The sequence below is a fragment of the Mytilus trossulus genome, chromosome 4 (assembly GCF_036588685.1).
Source record: "Mytilus trossulus isolate FHL-02 chromosome 4, PNRI_Mtr1.1.1.hap1, whole genome shotgun sequence".
Taxonomy (NCBI): Eukaryota; Metazoa; Mollusca; class Bivalvia; order Mytilida; family Mytilidae; genus Mytilus; species Mytilus trossulus.
Window position 1 is genome coordinate 84,314,059 of NC_086376.1, and position 18,990 is coordinate 84,333,048.

The 18,990-nt window shown below is 32.2% G+C and overlaps 2 protein-coding genes across 8 annotated transcripts in view; both read left to right on the top strand.

The window, feature by feature from the left end:
- Positions 1–7,248, top strand: part of LOC134716179 (exocyst complex component 6B-like) — a 53,905-nt gene extending 46,657 nt beyond the window's left edge. For all 6 annotated transcript variants that reach the window (XM_063578999.1, XM_063579002.1, XM_063579000.1 and 3 more), the window contains one exon: positions 1,056–7,248. In XM_063578999.1, coding sequence (XP_063435069.1) covers positions 1,056–1,197 — 142 coding nt within the window. In that variant the 3' untranslated portion in view covers positions 1,198–7,248. The remainder of the gene's footprint in view (positions 1–1,055) is intronic.
- A 404-nt stretch (positions 7,249–7,652) lies between these two features.
- The window catches only part of LOC134716181 (uncharacterized), a 48,777-nt gene continuing 37,439 nt past the window's right edge, over positions 7,653–18,990 (top strand). Inside the window, exon 1 of one of the 2 annotated variants that reach the window (XM_063579007.1) lies at positions 7,653–7,676. The gene's annotated coding sequence lies outside the window, so the exon portion shown is untranslated. Of the gene's footprint in view, positions 7,677–15,359; positions 15,709–18,990 lie in introns of those variants that run through there. The other variant, XM_063579006.1, reaches the window with a different exon arrangement.

An 18,990-nucleotide genomic window follows, 5' to 3' on the forward strand; every position in this document is an offset into this window, starting at 1 on the left:
GTTAACTCTGAATAGTACAACCACAAGTGGCATTAAGTCTATTAGAAAAGTAAGTTTAGATCAAAGGTAGAATCTGAACTGTTGGTTAACTATGAATAGTACAACCACAAGTGGCATTAAGTTTATTAGAAAAGTAAGTTAAGATCAAAGGTAGAATCTGAACTGTTGGTTAACTCTGAATAGTACAACCACAAGTGGCATTAAGTCTATTAGAAAAGTAAGTTAAGATCAAAGGTAGAATCTGAACTGTTGGTTAACTCTGAATAGTACAACCACAATTGGCTTTAAGTTTATTAGAAAAGTAAGTTTAGATCAAAGGTAGAATCTGAACTGTTGGTTAACTTTGAATAGAACAACCACAAGTGGCATCAAGTTTATTAGAAAAGTAAGTTTAGATCAAAGGTAGAATCTGAACTGTTGGTTAACTCTGAATAGAACAACCACAAGTGGCATCAAGTTTATTAGAAAAGTAAGTTTAGATCAAAGGTAGAATCTGAACTGTTGGTTATTGTGAGCTTAAATGAACGGTGATCCCATATTTTTTTTAATTTTATATTTCTACAAGTTATAAGATGAAGTTTAATCATAGAATTTTTTTTGTAAAATCCTATATTAGAAAAAAAGGTAATTTAGACCCCAAACCCCCTTAGCATGTATATTGAACATTGTATTGTAAGCACACTCACATCAACATTTCAGCAAGGTTTATACCTCTTGGAAACAAACTTATTTGAAAAATATAACTGTTAGCCATCACAACTCTACCTTTCTTGTAGGATATTTGTAGAAAAGATTCAAAGAAAAAAAATCCTTTTTGGAGTTAAACCTCTTTATCCAGATAAAATGCAGCAGATATTGGAACACTGTTCTTTTTCTTCTCATATATTTTGTTAAATGTTTCATTCATTTAAAATGAATAATTCTGATTATTTTTTAATTCAAGTTTCTCCAAGCATGTGATACAGTTTGTAAAAAAGTGGAACAAAAAATAAATGAGTCATTTTTATTACTCTTGGAAAATAATATATATTACATCTTCGCTGTTCTTTTCATAGATTACACAATGCTGATAAAAAGAAGAACACCATTTTTGGATCCCTCAATAAAAAAGAAAGAGACAAGAAAAAATTATTGGACACTGTATTGAAACAGCTAAGAGGTTTGGTGAATGGATCAACTCAACAAATACAAGGGTGACATTTCCTTGCCAAGTAGACAAGTGAACAAAATAATGACAGATTTGCCATGTATAAAACCAATGGATGGCAGAATGGAGTTAGCCAAATTCTCTCCTAGAAAAAAAAGATTTAATCTTGTCAGGTTATTTATGACATGGGAGATAACTCCACAACTGGAGTTTCAGTGGAATCACTGCCTCTCATGCTATTTTGCAGACCTGTGATCAGATTTTATGATAACATTGTATTTTGATGATCCCACAATTTCCTATACTATCTGTGATCATTTCCATGGTATTTTATAATAGTATTTGTTAAGTTTGACTTTAATTTACTTTGTTGACCAGTATGTTATTGCTTAGCAATTTTAGGAGTATTTTCCAATTTTGCAATTCCAACTTTTTCACATTTTTGTTCTCAAAATATCTGTTATCAATTGGTAAATAATGTTGAGGATTTTTGTGGAAGCATTGCCTGTGGTTTGGGACAAAGGCATCTGTCATTTATGATTAAGATGAGTTAGTGAAGAGAAATATACTGTAAATTCAGAAATTATTGCGTGCATTTATTATTGCCATTTTGTAATTTTAGACTTAAATGCAATTTGAATTTTTATGATTTTGAGAAAAAATTCTGTTTAATTCATATAAAATATTTCAAAATGTGAGTTCAGATTATTGCGTTTTCAACTCTCGCATTTTTCGCAATAATAAAAACCTCGCATTAATTTCTGAATTTACAGTACCTTATTCTTCTACATTTATAATGAAATGACACGTTTCTCAAAAAAAAAAATCTGAAGGAAAAAACATTCTATGAAAAATGTATTTCTATATTTAATATATTATTTAGATATAGCAGCACTGTGCTAGTCTGATTATTGTTTAAAAAGGTGTCTTGATCTGAAACCATTAAACACCATCTCATTCACAAGTGGCATACTCTACTGCCAAATAAAACTAGTTCAGGGATAGTCAATCTGTATGAAAGTATAACTCTATATATCCACATTGAATATATTAAGCACAAAGATAATAACATTGTAAAGTGTCTGGTTAACATTTCCAAGGCTTTTTGGCTATGAATACAAGTAAATTAGTAATTCAAATCAGACATCTTTAAAGTCGTACAAAGAAAGCATAGTATAAGTATATGGAATTCAATTATTTTTGCTTAATGCTACATTGTGTAGTGCCATTAAAAAGAAGTTTAAAAGATAAGTTTTGTGTTGGATTGGTATTTTAATCAGCTTGTTTTCATCAATATCTAGATCTGTAAAAGTCATATCATTTTACATGTTTCAATAGTTTTTGATCATATCAATCAATCATTTGTTAAAAATATAATTAATATTTTTAAATGGCCATATATGTTTCATTTACTTGTATTTATCTGTCAGACTGTAATTAAAAGATATGCTGGAACATTTTTTGAAATAATTATGATTTAATTACAAATTATCTTGCTTTTTTAAATGTATTTCACAAATAAATTACTTCTTCAGTGATAGGAAATTAATATATTTTATATGTTGAGAATTATTTTCAGCAAATATGGTTTCTGCATTTGTATTAAATATTCCAAATGGAGCTTACACCAAATATATTTGGTAAAATGGCATAAATTTATTATTTTGTTTTCAGAATTTTCCTTGTTAAATGATAACAGTTACATTCCCCTACTGTAATATTGCAATTTCTAGACTTTTAACTTTACAAGGAAGAAAGAATTTTTCACCTTCTTTCCATGTCCTTATTTAAATTTGGACACACCAAATCAATGGATATTGTCCTTTGACAAGAAAGCCATTTTTTTTTGTGCACATGTACTAGTAAATACAAATAAAAAATATAGATTTTCATGTTTTGCAAATTTGTGCTATTTTGGGGTTGTCCTACAAAAGCGAGAAGAAAAGTTTTATTGAAAAAGCTAAATTAAAAGTTAAATACATATCACTATATTGTAAAACCTTGACTGATACTTTTAAAACCATAAAGATTGGATGTTGTGAAATATTAATATATGTAGGAATACAAAATTCATTTAAATATTTTGATTGTTATGGTCACGAAATCTCATGTTAGATGTTTAATTTAAAACTATGATGAGTGACATCTTTGCTGAGTTTTCATTATTATTTATGAAGTACTGTAAATTCAGAAATTATTGGGAGGTTTTAATTATTGCGAATAATACGACAGACTTGTAAATGCAATAATTAAAACTCGCATTGTGTAATATTTTATCTGAATTAAGCAGGATTTTTCAAAAAATCGTAAAAATTAAAAAATAACAAAATCGCAATAATAAATGCTCGCAATAATTTCTGAATTTACAGTACTTGGGTTTCATGTGTTAAGGTGAACCAAAATTTCAGAGTTAACAAAATACAAGTTTATTAGAGACATGGTAGTATGCAGAACTCATTACAATCAAATTTCTATGAAAATATATTTTTTTCTTTTATCTATAAATATTTTTATGAACAAAAATAGGAGGATCTAGAGCAGGTTTACCTAGCAGCTTCCTCTAAAATTCACTCATGAACAATCTATGAAGTTCAGACTTGTTATTGCATAGTCAGCAACTTTTTAATTTAGCAAAATTATTTAGGTATGAAACCTAGACATTCAAAATTGTATCTATCTAAATATTATGCAAGACTTTCATAAATTTAGTATGTAAAACATGTCAAAAAAAGATAATCACACTTTTTGAATATGGCTTTGTGCTTATTAAATATGGCTTTGTGGTAAGATTAAGTACAATGACCTATTTTGGGGTCCTTCCCTATACATAGCTCTGCGACATCCATCATTTTAGTACAGATTCCTTAATCGTTGATGATTTATGAAGTGTTTTGGAACACCCATCACAGCAAGTTTAGGGATTCATTTTGACAGATTTGAATTTACATACAATGTAGATATATATCAAAACTACTGAGATTTTGATTGGCCACTTCAACCATGAAATTGAAATGTACGAGGAATCCACAGGTACAATGGACTGTCAATTAAATTTATATTAGTCACAAATTAAAGCACCATTGACCCAAAGATATGAAAATCTGTATCAATAAAAGCTAGACAAATTATTAAAAATACCTCCCAGCATTTCATGTTTTATGTTTAAATTATTAATTTCTGTTTAAAGAACATGCTACTAATGAATTCTTTTTGTTAAATGTTTTATTGAAAGAGACAGGTATTTTTAAAAATATACAACATTTAGGAATGATTAACAGTTTGCTCAATTAAATATCAAGAATTTTAAAATGAAATTATAAAAGTAAACTAAAGAATCTTTTATCTAGGAATGGAAAATATGCCAAGAAAGTTTTGATACATAAAAAGTGCATTTGTAGATGAAATAAAATAAAACAATTAATTTTAGATTGATGAATTGAAGTTATGTTTGATGTATTGCTTTTTTCTGATTTTGTTTTTACAATTGATAGTTAAATAATAAGCTGTCGCAGATAATGACCAATAATATTGAACCTGTATGACCTATGTTGAAAGGTTTCAAAGTACTTAAGGATTAATGGATGCAATAGATTTTTGTTGTGGTTTAAATGTCAATTTAGGTGCCATATCGATTCCTAACAATATATAAACATTGGACATCATGCTTGCAACTATTTAAATATTAAAATCACACCTTATGAATATTAATGTGGATTATTTTGACACTTTGTGGAATGTAAGATGTTTTATTGAAAAGGATGAATTCAAGATAATATAGAAAAAAAATAAGACCTGCAAGTCAAAATAAATGGCCCAAAGTACACTGACCCTTACATTAATATGTAAAATGTTCAGGTCATGTGATGGTGTTTGCATTTGCAAACATGAGTGTCCTGCTTTCGAACATTTAGTTGGGGAGACTCATTTTGCTGGTAATATTTGAATGGGGGGGAGAGTTGCACCTATTTATCATATTGATTTCAGAGACGGAGGTAATACAGGCGCGGATCCAGAAGGGCGGGGGTCCGGGTTGGAACCCCCCCTTTTTTTTTGGACGATCAATGCATTTGAATGGGGACATTTAGTAGGAACCCCCCTTTTTAAAATGCCTGGATCCGCCCCTGTAATATGTACAGTAGAAACAATAAGCTAAAAAGAGAAGGAGGAAATTTGAAGAAAAGATACAAATAGACAGCATCCCCCCTCATAAGACATTTTGATATAGGAGAGACACTTGGTGATGAAAATGGCATTAGGTTTTATTTTTTTCTAGAATTCAAAGAATGGACATATACGGTAACACATCTTTGTTATAAATAAACTGATATTATCAAAAGCTTTAGCTATCTATTTTGGGCATTTTAGTATTATGCTAGTGTAGTATTTTTCAGTAAGTATTTGCATTATATATCTATCTCACTTTATTTCATATATGTCAGTAAATATGTGCTCTATAGTATTGCTATGCAAATATTTGTTTTCTTTATTGTTATTGCATACAGATAAGTGCTTTAGATTGAAATACAGAAGAATTGTAGTTTTTTGTCACAAATAGACATACTTTTTGTTAAGGGCTATTTTAAAAAAATATAATAGTAGGGGGAGACACTTTGTTTTTTATGGCCACCATCTGTACAATTGCATTTTACTTTGAAAACATAACAACTCAATTTGAACTTCATGACCTTCCCCAACCCATTCAAAAATAATCAAAGTGCCTTTCAACCCCCCCATTTTTTTTCTGGAATAGCCTTAAACAAAAATTTGAGATTATAGTGCTATTGACTGTAGTTCATATAGTTCTACAGTATTATAGACTTTCATGTTATGAACAAATAAGTCCTTCCTTGAGTAATTCTGTGATAATGTGGCCTACATTTTAAAATTCCAAGAAATGACCGTGAAAAGAAGGATCATTCTAACATTCAAATTTGAAATCATCTGTTTTATGATAATAGAAATAGATAGAGATTAAAACTTTCTGGTATTTATCATTCTAGACGGAAGTTGGCTTCAAAGAGAAATATTTGAGGCATCATAAATGAACAGTCTGCTTTTGTTTGAACATTCACAAGGGGACACCTGTAGGTATTTTAAATAAATTAAAGTGTTTTTTCTACTCTTTTGAGGTTTATAATCAATATTCAGGTGGCCTTCAACTTAGCTATAATATGATCATTGTACTACACTCGGTTTATATGTATGTGGAAGGATTTATTTTCCTCTTCTGTTAATGAACAATTTATCAACTTCCTATCTTATAGTAAATAACTTTGCATTTAAAAACAAATAGATTTTTAAACTAATTTTGTGATATCTTTTGCTTCTGTTCTGTCTGTCTTGTTAGAATGATTCATACTTTAATTGCTACCAGAATTTTCTTTTCAATCTTTGTTTCCAAATTGATTTGCATTAAGTACATGGGCTGATAATTAGATTGTCTTGTTGCGATTTGATTTTTTTTTCACTCATTTTTGTTTTTATTGCCTCCTACTCATTATAATTCATTTTAATCACAGTTTATTTTTCTCTTAGAAAAAAGAATGAGGCAAATTGAAAAGACAACAAAGATTGATCTATTTGCATTAAGTACATTTGCTAATAATTTTATCTTGTATTGTTGCCATTTGATTTTTTTGTGTGTGTAGCCTCCCACTCACTATTATTCATTTAAATCAAAGTTTATTTTCTGTATGAAAGAAAAAAAAGACGAAACAAATTTAAAAGACAAGAAAGGTTGATATAACGGTTAGAAGAAATATTTTCTGAAACGAAAAAAAGAACGAAACAAATTTAAAAGACAAAAAAGATTGAAACAGAAAGCATGTATTCAATTAAAGTTTCCTTATATCAACAGATGCTTCCTGGGAAAAGTAAATTCTCATCTGTCAAGATGTTGACACAACCTTTTCTTTGTATGTTTATCTAACATTATTTATTGGTGCACTATTGTTTGTGTTAACTATGTAAATTGTATAACTTGTTCATAATTGTAACATATTGTTGATTGCTTTTAATTTGTGTAAGCTTCCATTATGAAAGCTGTATTTGAAAGTGCAATATCAAATAAAGACCCAATAAAAATACATAAAGACACTTTGTATCTTTGTTCATGTTTTCCTTGTTTATATAGTTTTTAAGGTTTTGTATGTATGTGATATTTGGAATGTTTGTACCCACCTCAATGACAGGTGGTGTAAAAAAATTAAAAACATGACTTAGTGACATAAAAAGATAGTTATGTTGACATGAGCTTTCAATTTCTTAACCTCTGCATTGCCATTTCTCATCATTGACATAACAAATTCTTAAGTATCAGTTTGTTAAAAAGTGGGCATACAAGTTATTTTAACAAGTTAGATAATTTCTGTCCACCATTGTGCTGCTTGAATTCAAATGCATGTCTGAATCAAAGGTGTAGATAAGAAAAGTTATAGATGTGGGATTTTCTGATGCAAGTAAAGGAAGTGTGAATTAACTTTAAAACAGAAAGTAAGGATAGAAAAGAAGAAAGGTTATCTGAGGCCAGGTTAGTTTTGTTCTAGTATATATATTATCGATAGATCTGTATAGTATTGAAAGCAAACCAGGGTTGATTGTGATACATATGATATAGTCTTCTGTTCTTCTGTCTGGTAAGAACTTTTCTGAGATGTTTCTGGCTGAGCAGAGAGTTAATATGGCAAGCACACCCATGTGAACAACAATTTGATTGAAATTATATATTTCACTTTGGAATAATACACTCAAGAAAACTTGTTTGTGAAGTATTGTGGAGTATTTGAAAATTTATATTTTTTTGCCAGAAAGAAATCTTGATTTTATTATAGAAAACCTTGCCTTGAGAAGTTCAGAAATCAGCAGCATTTAAACACAACAGGTGCTTCTAATTTATCATAGACTTTTATATGCAAAGTAAAATGGAGGAAATAGTGCTTGCAATCTGTTCTGTCAAATCAGACTGACATTGTTATAGTGGTATTACATAAGTTATATAATAGGGTTTTAGTCCACTACTTTATACAAGTGTTATCTGTAACAAATCTTAATGTACTTATATCATGGTGACACTAATTTATTTATTATGAGTTTGGCTGTCCTTTTTGGTATCTTTCGTCCCTCTTTAAATATTACCTCTAACAGTTTCAAGCAATTTTCAAAACTACACAGTGAATTTCATCTAATATTGTCTCAATATATTGTTACTTTTGTGCATCCTGGTCTATATGTTGTGCATTTAGTTATTTTTTTTTAAATACATTCTGTACATTATGGAATACCCCTGTAATGTGAAAACCTCTGAAGTGCACTGCTTATTAACTTTCATACCACTGAATGGATACCTTCTATTAACATTACTTCTTTATATTGTGAATTTATGCATCCTGTTTTTTGTTGTTTAGTGAGAGTGTTCAATACAGAGAATTCTACAATCTATTCTTTTGCTTTCAAACCTCTGAATTGAATTGAGAAAAGTTTTTAAGTTATTCTATACCATGCTTACTATGCAGTATATTTTTGTATCCTGTATTGTGAAAATTATAAGATTGGGTTCAAATAAGATAAAGTGACATACTCCCATATACCTGGTGTATATTTATATATTATTATCAGTCCTATCCCCGAAATTCACTGAATGAACTGAATAAAAAACACAATTGAATTAGTGTAAATAACATTATCTGAAACAGCTGGACTTAACTACGGAAAGAGTGGCAAATATGCCATACATATTCATGACCAGATGGATTGAATAATGTCAAAAGTGTCATTGTAAAATATCTTCATAAGAATAACTTTATAAGTGGTAGGTATTAACTATGACATGTAACAACACATTGTTATTGGTTTAGAATCTTATTTAAAAATATTTGAAATCTAGGACATTGAAAAATCAATAATAGGAACATTGATGTCTTCAACTAATATCAAGATACCAAATCCACAAAGAAATTATCATATGTATATGAATATGGGTAAACTGTTTAAACAGAACTATCTCATAAACAGTATCGCACAACAGTTAGAACATTTTCCATGAATGAAAATGTAAATATATAGAATATCAAAAATGTAACCTCATTTTTCGTTAAATGATATTGGTGTTAACTATTGGACTTGGCAATACAGTTCAAACTAATGTTCTTACCCCAGGAGTAGATTACCTTAGCCGTATTTGGCACAACTTTTTGGAATTTTGGATCCTCAATGCTCTTCAACTTTGTATTTATTTGGCTTTTTAACTATTTTGATCTGAGCGTCACTGATGAGTCTTATGTAGACGAAACGCGCGTCTGGCGTATAAAATTATAATCCTGGTAATTTTGATAACTATTATGTAAGAATTAATTTATGAGATATGTACAACTCTTGGGAAAATACCACTAGACGATAGGTGGTTATGAATATAAACAGTTTTATTTTAGAGTTTTATGGCAACAACGGTTTATACTAAAAAATGACTGAATGATTTTTTATCCTTTTGTTAGCAAGGGTACAAAAAGAGCCACACAGAAACAGTATGATGCCTTTTCTTTTACATCTAGCAGTTGGCCCTAGATTTTTCTTTTAGTTCGATTTGTATTGGCAATATTAAAAAGGTTATCTTTCGGTTGAAAAAATGAAATAACTCATATAATGTTATTTTAACATAAAACGTTTCGGCTTAAACATAGCTAATGTGTTGTTATTTTGTTCAATGGATGAACTTGTGTTCGTAACAACAATGTTTTCTTCTCCAAAGTGTTGTCTCATGCATGTATTGGAATTTGATTGCATCTTCTTTTGCAATACTACCAACGTTAATTTGATTATGTTCGCCACCACCACCATAGCATATATGAGTATCTTCCTACTTGTGTATACCTTGAATACAGTGTTTCCACTGCTCAGCTGGTTCCATCATCAGGTGTTTCGGGGATGTCCACGAAAATCTCCAGGAGGTGCGCCGATTGAGTTGATCAGGCTCAGACAGGAACCAGCTAGCTCTTTCACTGCTTTTCTCTCTTCCTCCATACTCAACCAGAGGCTTCCTCTGCCTGTTTCACAACTTTTCCAATTAAGCTTCTTACTGGTCCAGTTAGTCCTATAGGGATCCCAAGACTCTCCAAAACGTTTGAGAAACAAAGCCTCTACAGCCTACCTTTAATGGAAAATACTATGCCTTCCAATTCTTCTCTTGGGTGTCTATTACCTATTACCAATTCTTGGTACTTTGCAATCTTTCTCTCATGGGCTTCTTCCTTTTTTGTTCCCCTTGGCACTGTTAGCTCTACGAGAATGACCTGTCTGCTGATTCTGGACCACTGTACAATGTCTGGTCTCAGATTTGTTAAAATCTCTCTTGAGAAGGTGGTCTTTCCCTCAACGTTGGCCTGCATATCCCAGTCATTTGCAGTTGCTAGAATACCACTGGCTTTGCTGTATGTGTTTCTTGATCACTCTCCACCTCCTTTGATGAATTTTGCCCCTTTCTCTATCTTAGTCTTCTTCCTACTCTGTGTGTCCAAAACTGCTTCTATTTCTCGAAGGACTTGGTCATATATATCTACCATCCTTCAGAGCTGTCCTCTAAGACAACAAACATGTTCTAGGTGTGTTGGCTTATCGCACAACTTACAACTAGGGTCTTCAATCGTTAACCATTGTAAGGTTTGTGTGTTGGTAGTACGTCGTATACTGATCTTAGTAAGAAGCTTATCTTCTGACCGTCCATTCACCACATCTCATGCCAACTGATCTTATCATTTCCCATTTCATATATTGCCCTTGTTTTTTCATACTAACGACCCTTGCTTGTCGATCATATTCTTCTTCTCCACGACAAACTTATTGATGAACAAGTTTCCTTCTATTATATATATGTCTTGCATCTGCTGACTGTCATAATGATTGCTGAATGTTGCCAAAACCAAGTTACTCTGATGTAACCACTCCCACTTTGTGTCTATGTCTTAATCGGCTGTCTGCATCTTCAACAGCGCTCTTGGCCACCCATTTCTCTCCTGTCCTGACATCAACATTTTCCTCTTTCACCATGTCATCTTTACTATCTCTTAGCATCATAACTTATCCGGGTTTTTATGACTTTAAACTACTCTGCATTAGAAGACAGTGGTAGTTGAAGTTTTGAACTGGTGTTGTACAAGCCAATGCTGCTAAAACTTTTTGGAACCCCAAGCCATTTGCATAAGTGTCTGTTGAACATCGTCTCTAAACTTTCAACCTTGGTTAGAGGTATTTCGTACATCAACAGAGGCCATGTTATCCACGCCTTGTACTCCCAAGGTAAACTGGACTTGTCAATAATGTCCATCCACTTTCCTGCCTGTGATACCATGTTATCTACACTTTCTCTGTCATTCAAGGAGTCTCTTAACCACTTGCCCAAGCTTTTGACTGCTTCTCCATGATTGTTGGAATGATGTCTCCTCCAATTCTGATCTTTCTGTTATGCACCTTTCCTTTCTTTAATTCCAGACTCCTTGACTTTGAAGGCGTGAACTTCATATGTGCCCAGTCTATATTCTCACCTAGATATTGCAGCATTCACTTGCCTTCCAGAAATGACTTACTGTTTTTGTCATGTCATCCATGAATGCTCTTGTTGGTGCCTGACCCCAGATGACATTACAGGTCTTCTGCTCATCTTCTCTGCTGATTTTACTAGCATAATATGGCTCAACCTTTCTTTTGAACAATCTAACCGGCCTGATCTTTTATTTCTAAAAGTTTCTTTACAAAGCCAAATGGATTGGCTGTAAGTTGTGAACTCTTTCTTACTCTTTCCCTTTGGTTCTTTCTAAGGTTATCTGCTCTCCTCAGCGGTTTTACTCTTTCCCTCTGTTGACATCTCTTCGCTCTTTTAGTGCCTTTTGTTTGCGTACCTTTAGTTTCTTGAAGCACTTTGTTAAGTTGCGTTGTTCTTTCCTCAGTTTGGCAATTTCACTTACTTCTCTGTTCTCTTTCATGGCCTGACTTTTACCTTTTTTCTGTTTTTCCATTCTAAACCTGTCTTTTCCTATGCGTAGATAATGGTACTCATTGCTTTGATATTTCTGCCGCAGGTCGATTGTAACACTTTTGATGCGTCTTCATCAAACTGTATCCACTCTTTCTTTGAAGTTGCTGTTGGCTACTTAATTTGTGGTGTTAGTGGGTCTCTTTTAGGTTTCTCTCCTTCCTGTCGGTTAAGAATCATTCCTAACTGACCATGAGCTTCTTTCTTTTTCTTCCATGACGTCCTCCCCTTGTACATGAAGGTGTTGAACACTGTGGTACGTTTCCTGGATCATCCCCTCCTCCGTCTCAGCAGGTTTCCCTTTGTGTCGTTTAAGACTTGGTGTCACTGAACAGCCCATCTTTGAGCGATGAATAATTACATATGTTTCCAAAACTCCATTTCCTGTCTCGTTGTTCGTGTTTAAGTTCAAGTTGTTTCTGTTGTCCTTCATGTTGGTCGATCATCCTACCCCGCTCTCACACGACCATGGGGTGTCTTATAACATATCTGTCCATAGCAATTCTCTAGGCTCTTTATTGCTGGAGATATACTCGGGTCTGCCAAACCGTTGTATGCTTTGGTACCGGTCTTTTCCGGTTGCCAACAGTCTTTCCTTGTTGTCACCATCCTATCCATGGTTTTAAACTAGTCTTTCCTTATAGTCACTGGAGTCTACAGATGTGTGATCTGCTCATCTGGTTCCATCATCAGGTGGATCCCCTCTGATAGACTGTTTCGGCGTAGTAGTAGATCTACCAGGGGTAGAGCCGACTGAGTTGATCAGGCTCAGCCAGGAACCAGCTAACTCTTCCACTGCTATTTTCTCTTCCTCCATACCAACCAGAGGCTTCCTGTGCCTGTCTCCCAACTTTTCCAACCAAGCTTCTTCTTTTGGTCCAGTTAGTCCTAGGGACCCCAGGGCTCTGTACATTGTACTCAAAAGTTCTATATCGACCAAATAGACTGATTAAATTAAATTGGTATCGCTTCAATGGTATACTTATGCATGCAACCTGTCTTCTGATTGTACATTTACATCTTTCCCGTGCTTGTACTTGGACTTTCACTGGCAACACGTTTACAAATACTTAGTATGACTTTTGTTTAAACTTGGGGTCTAGCTTGAAATGTTTATGGGTAAGAATGTATACTAACAATATATTTGACAAACAAAATCAGTGAGATAGTTGTCTTTGTTGCGTGTTCAATGAGTTATGCATGCTTTCCAGTTACTGGTTAATTGGGATACGACAAACAGTAAAACAAGATTAAATGGGATTGTAGGATACATCGGAGATGTAAGATTCTATCTAAAAACACTTTTATTCTGGAAATGTTGATTCATTTTCGATCTTTTATTACCGACGCGTGGATTATCCATGACTTTGCGAGTTCGAACACAGTCCCTGCACTGATCCACGACCACATCTAACACTACTGTAAACCTGACACGCGTCATAAATATTTTAAATCAAATTTTTCTATACTTTTACAACTGGCTGTTTTATGACATTAATGTATTTCCCCAGTGAAGCAAAACATCATCTGATTTTCCTTTGTATCAAAAGTAAAAATGTATTTAATTGATAAATTTTATTTCAAATAGTAAGAGAACAAAGCCTATTATATGTTGAAGATGTGGAATAAATGCCAAATGTATTCGGATACATTTTTATTTAAGAAGGTAATTATAAAACCTTTGAATGGCCTATATGCTTAATTGTTCAAGCAATATACACGCCCTTTAAGTCTTTGAATTGTGTATAATTAGTGGAAATTGGAATTTAAAGAGATTTATTGTATGTAACAAGACACAATATTGGTCATCAATAACGTTTCGTCTTTTTGTTAAAGTGTTGAAACCTTATTTTTTCAATATAAAAAACGAAAACAAGAAAACGCCGTAATAGATATATATATAATGTATTGTATTAGTTTCACTTCATTATGAAGCGACATTGTTTTAAGCTTCGAGTATGTTTATACATGTATTTACTTTTAATATGCTTTACAGCTTATGTTTGCTCGTCTGTAATATTCACTCCGAGTTTGAGACTTTCGAATTTTGTGCGTCAATAAAAATCGCCCCGATGCAAAAAAGGCCATACAAAATCATATTCTGGCGAGCATATGATCGTAATTGGTTCTGCAATATATTATCCAAATGTATGCTCCATATATATTTGACATGTGTATTCTTTGCATTGATTTGTACTGAAAATGACACTACAAGCTAAGACCGTACATTGACTTAAAGCTGTTAATATCTGTGTCATTTGGTCTTTTGTGGGGAGTTGTCTCATTGACAATCATACCACATCTTATTTTTTATTTTTATATCTGAACAATTACCATTTCAAGAGTCTAGGTAGATATGTCACAGTACTCAGCGGCATGCTTAGTACAAAAAAAGTAAATAAACATAATCCGCAAAGAATTTTATTTATATGCCAAATAAAATTTATATTCTGTGTTACAACCCTGGGTGAAGCCAACGACAAGAGGAAAGGAATTACTCAACTCATATATTTTATTTTTGAGAAGTTGGCTGAGTTCTAGACTGTTGGACACAGACTGAGAGGTAGGGGGTTCAAATCACACTTAATGAATAAAAAATTCAACAATGCTGTAAATCTCAAACAATATAAAAAGAAGGAAGAAACAAACAAATAAAACTAAAAGATAGCAAGTTGTACAAGTTATTATCTTTTTCTCAACAAAAACTGTACAGGTAATTACTCGTACAATTATATTTGTACAAGTAATAACTTGTATGATGGCTTTTGTACAGGTAATAACCTGTACAAAATAATAAGATGTACACGACACATATACTTGTATCCAATATCAGTAAATCGCATAAAATTTAAGTTGTTTAAGCATGGAATAACTACATTGGGCAGCTGTGTGTTACTGGAGAACTATAACACATTATGATGATCTGTCGATTTCATAGAACAGCAAATGTAATTATTTTCGCTTTCTAATCCTGATTTCTAATTACACGTGCATTTCCCTTCTAATTGCACCTGATTTTCACGCATCATTAAATGATCACGAGCGTATGCAAAATCAAGTTCCCTACTGTTTGATGAGTTTCCCTTGAAGCACTTAAATCACGACAAAATTCCAATATGTCAATGAAATAAATATAATTACACTTTTGTTTGCTGTAAATTGTCATTTTAGTTTTTGTGATGAAGCTATTTGAACCTCGTTTACAAAGTAATGGAAAACATATAACTGTACTGATTGAAGCTGGGTAATCAACCATCACATTTAAAACCGACCTCCAATAAATATGAATAATAAATGCAACGCTATAGAAATTGGCTTTGAGTTACTACATTCAGGTTATTCTTTAGATTACTGATATTTCGGAAATACAAACTCTCGGATAAAGGAGGCTTGATGTAAATATCAGAAAGGTAAAAGTTATTAAACAATATTTTTTCAATAACTTCAAGGCTCTGTGAACACGATTACAACTGTATTTAAACCACATGGCTTTCGTCTATTTACACGTTACATCATGAGAGGAGAGATGCCAAGAATTCAGGTAAGTTATTTGTTAGTTTTGGACACCTTTTGTCTTTTTAGAGTTAGAAATGTATACCAATGTCACTTAAATTATTTGTTTTATGTAAAACTATTCTTTACGAGATATTGACACTATTTTTGAAATATACTTTATTATTTTACTTATCCTATACTTGTGTATTGATCTTTCAGTATTTCCCCCCTGTATTCTTGTTGTAAACTTAAAATACCTAAATCTTAAATTGGCCATTCCTTAAAATCAGAAATCTTCTAGTCGAAAATATGTGTGTATTTGCATATCACCAAGGTCATAGCAACTTCTCTGCATGCAGATGGGTTTTAAATGCAATTGTAAATAATCTACACAAAAGTTAAACATGAACCATGGTGTCGATTTCCGTCAATATACAATTAGATATAACATGATTGAAAGTTTTTTAAGTAGGCAAACATTTTAGATGTTGAAAAATATATGTTATTCTCACGTACGACCTAAGTGTGTATTTAAAGTTTGGTTGATTAAAATCAGCATCTTTGTTTGATATTTCAATGTAAACATGTTTTATTTGTTAAAACCACTTCAGGTATATTGTTACTTAAATACACAACGGATTCAGTTTAACCAGTTTTAAATTTGAATTAAATCTTTCAGGTTTAAAGTTAAACTTCCGGCGATCTTACATCCTTTTATAATCTATTTTAGAATCCCATCAGAGATAAAATTCTTGTTTTGGGGTAGATTTTAGATAAGATTTGGCTCAAGATCTCAACAGGTTTTATTACTTCAATGATTATATTGCATACTTTATAAACAGTGCAACATATTCGAATTGTACAGAGTAGAAAATAATACACTGATTAAGATAAAGACAGCATATTTTAGAACTTTATCTATTTTTCGATGGAGTGGTTCAAATTGTTACTATTGAAGTTTTATTCTAAAATTATTCTTCCTCACTGTATGTCACTCAGACACTCATGGGTTCGAAGCTACCTCGCGGGTAATGATGCACAAATATCATATATCATTATCCCTGTTTATAATTTACTCTTTCAGTCAAAAGTTGGCTTATTTGATAAACAGTGTAATTCATTTCGCAGTGTCAATATTTTTTCTTCACATTTTAGTGAAAAATCTCTTATTCATTCATACCGCTTGTACTTTGAATTGAAAAGTAACCATATACATGTTACTCGCACACTTACAACATCGCTTAGAAAGATGATTATGGTGTTTACTTGTTTTAAAATAATTTTCACATAAAAGACAATTCTAATAAATATATTTATCTCTTTAAAATACCAACAAAAAGTATAGTTCAAACACTCGGATCAAAAGTGAATGACAAATACATGTCTGAATATTGAATTAGTGTTTCTATGCTACAGATATTTGTATAGTCAATTGTTACGTTTATTTTTTTCTTAGAGGAATACGTAAACTGTTTTAATTGGGTGCATCACTTAGTTGCATCGGCTTCCTTCTCTCAGAGGGATCAACGCTTCTCTTCCGATAGAAAAACGTTTTTATTCCATAAACAGAGGCAGATCAAGATATTTTCTTTAAGGGGTGGGTGGGGGGTGGGTGGGGGGGGGGGGGGAAGTCATGCTTCAGTGATTCGATAAATAATCAATTTTTGCCTACAAAAGGTAGAGGCGGGCCTCTGATGAAGTTCAGTTGTGGAGCAGTTTTGAATAGTTTGCTTCCGACTTTTCTTCCTCGGATTTTTAACATATCTGTGGAATCATATTAGCTTAATTTATACTAGAGGTGTAAGAAAAAAACCAGATGCATTGCTATAACTATTGTTTGATTACACCTATCCATGTCGAGAAAAAAACCAGCAAAGATTTTTGGACCCCCCCTTTTTTCCCTAAAAAACAAATAACCTCAAAGTATGAAACAGTAACTACCAAGATACTTAAAAACCATCTTATTTTATGGGCAACGAGAGAGAGAAAAAACCTCAGCAAGTGCCTACATTCATAATTATGGATTCTCTATTGATCATACAAAATAGATGTTGTTCGTCTTCAAAACACTTTACAAGACAAATGATATCTATATATAGCCACCTTTAAATTTTCGAAATGTGTTTAAAAAATTAAAAAATTCATGATAAAATTGGGCCATTGTTTTTGATGAGGTTTACAATAGGAAATCTGCACAACCGGTTGTAAAGACTGTTGGCAATTTAATTGCATGAATATATGAAGTGCAAGAACAGGCTTTCAAAATGCGAATAGAAATGAGCGTACAAATCAAACTCATGATAAGACCAGATACAAACAATACGGAACGATGACTACAATGTCCTACCAAATATTCGTGCCTCTATATATAGATGTTAATAAGTTCAGAGCACTCTAACCGATCTATATTTACGTTAAAACAACACATTTTACCGGCTGCATGTATACAATAGTCAAACAATGTTCATTGATGCGCCGTGAAGATGTTCGAAGTTGTCATGTTGCCAGTTATCTGTTTTAATGAAAACTAAATCATTTTTTTCAATCACAATAAAAATAAGAATTTGCCATTTTAAACACTGAAATCATAAATGAATTGATGAAATCTTACAAAATTGAAGGTGTTCCTTTTGTTGGTACAAGAACCCGCCTTGATTTAATGCACCAAAACTCAATCTTCCTGATAATGGTTACCTGCCAATCTCTGATTATGTTTATTAAAGTAGACAGGTATATATGTTGGTGATGAAAATATTACTATTTTACATTTCAGTAGCTTAATTCGTCTGATTTTATGATAACCATTGCGCAACTTTTTTCGGTATACATTTTGTGTTAGGCATTTGGATATGTACTCGGCATACCAACACCGGGAAACAAGTTTTCTTCGTCAATTTACATTTTTTAAAGATATGCCTTTAATACGTATAACAAAGCTCACTAGTGATCGAGTAACATACTAAGTTGTCATAAGTATATGATTGAATGGTAGAACCTTTCATTTTGCATTTACTTCAGTCTAAGATCAGAAAACATACTTGACAACTGAACATTGTTGTGTGGAAAAGTTAACCTTTTGTTCTAAGAAGATGCACCAATAACAAAGTGAAACAAAACCTAATTCATTATGTGATACAGTTTGGACATATTATCACCGATATTTTTATCAGTCAAAAAATCCCATCATGTATGCGACAAAGGAATATAAACATTTCAATGTTTATACAGTAGCACTATAAGTATTGCTTTATATTATATAACAAAATGTATACGCATATAGGATAAAATTGAGAATGAAAATGGGAATGTGTCAAAGAGACAACAACCC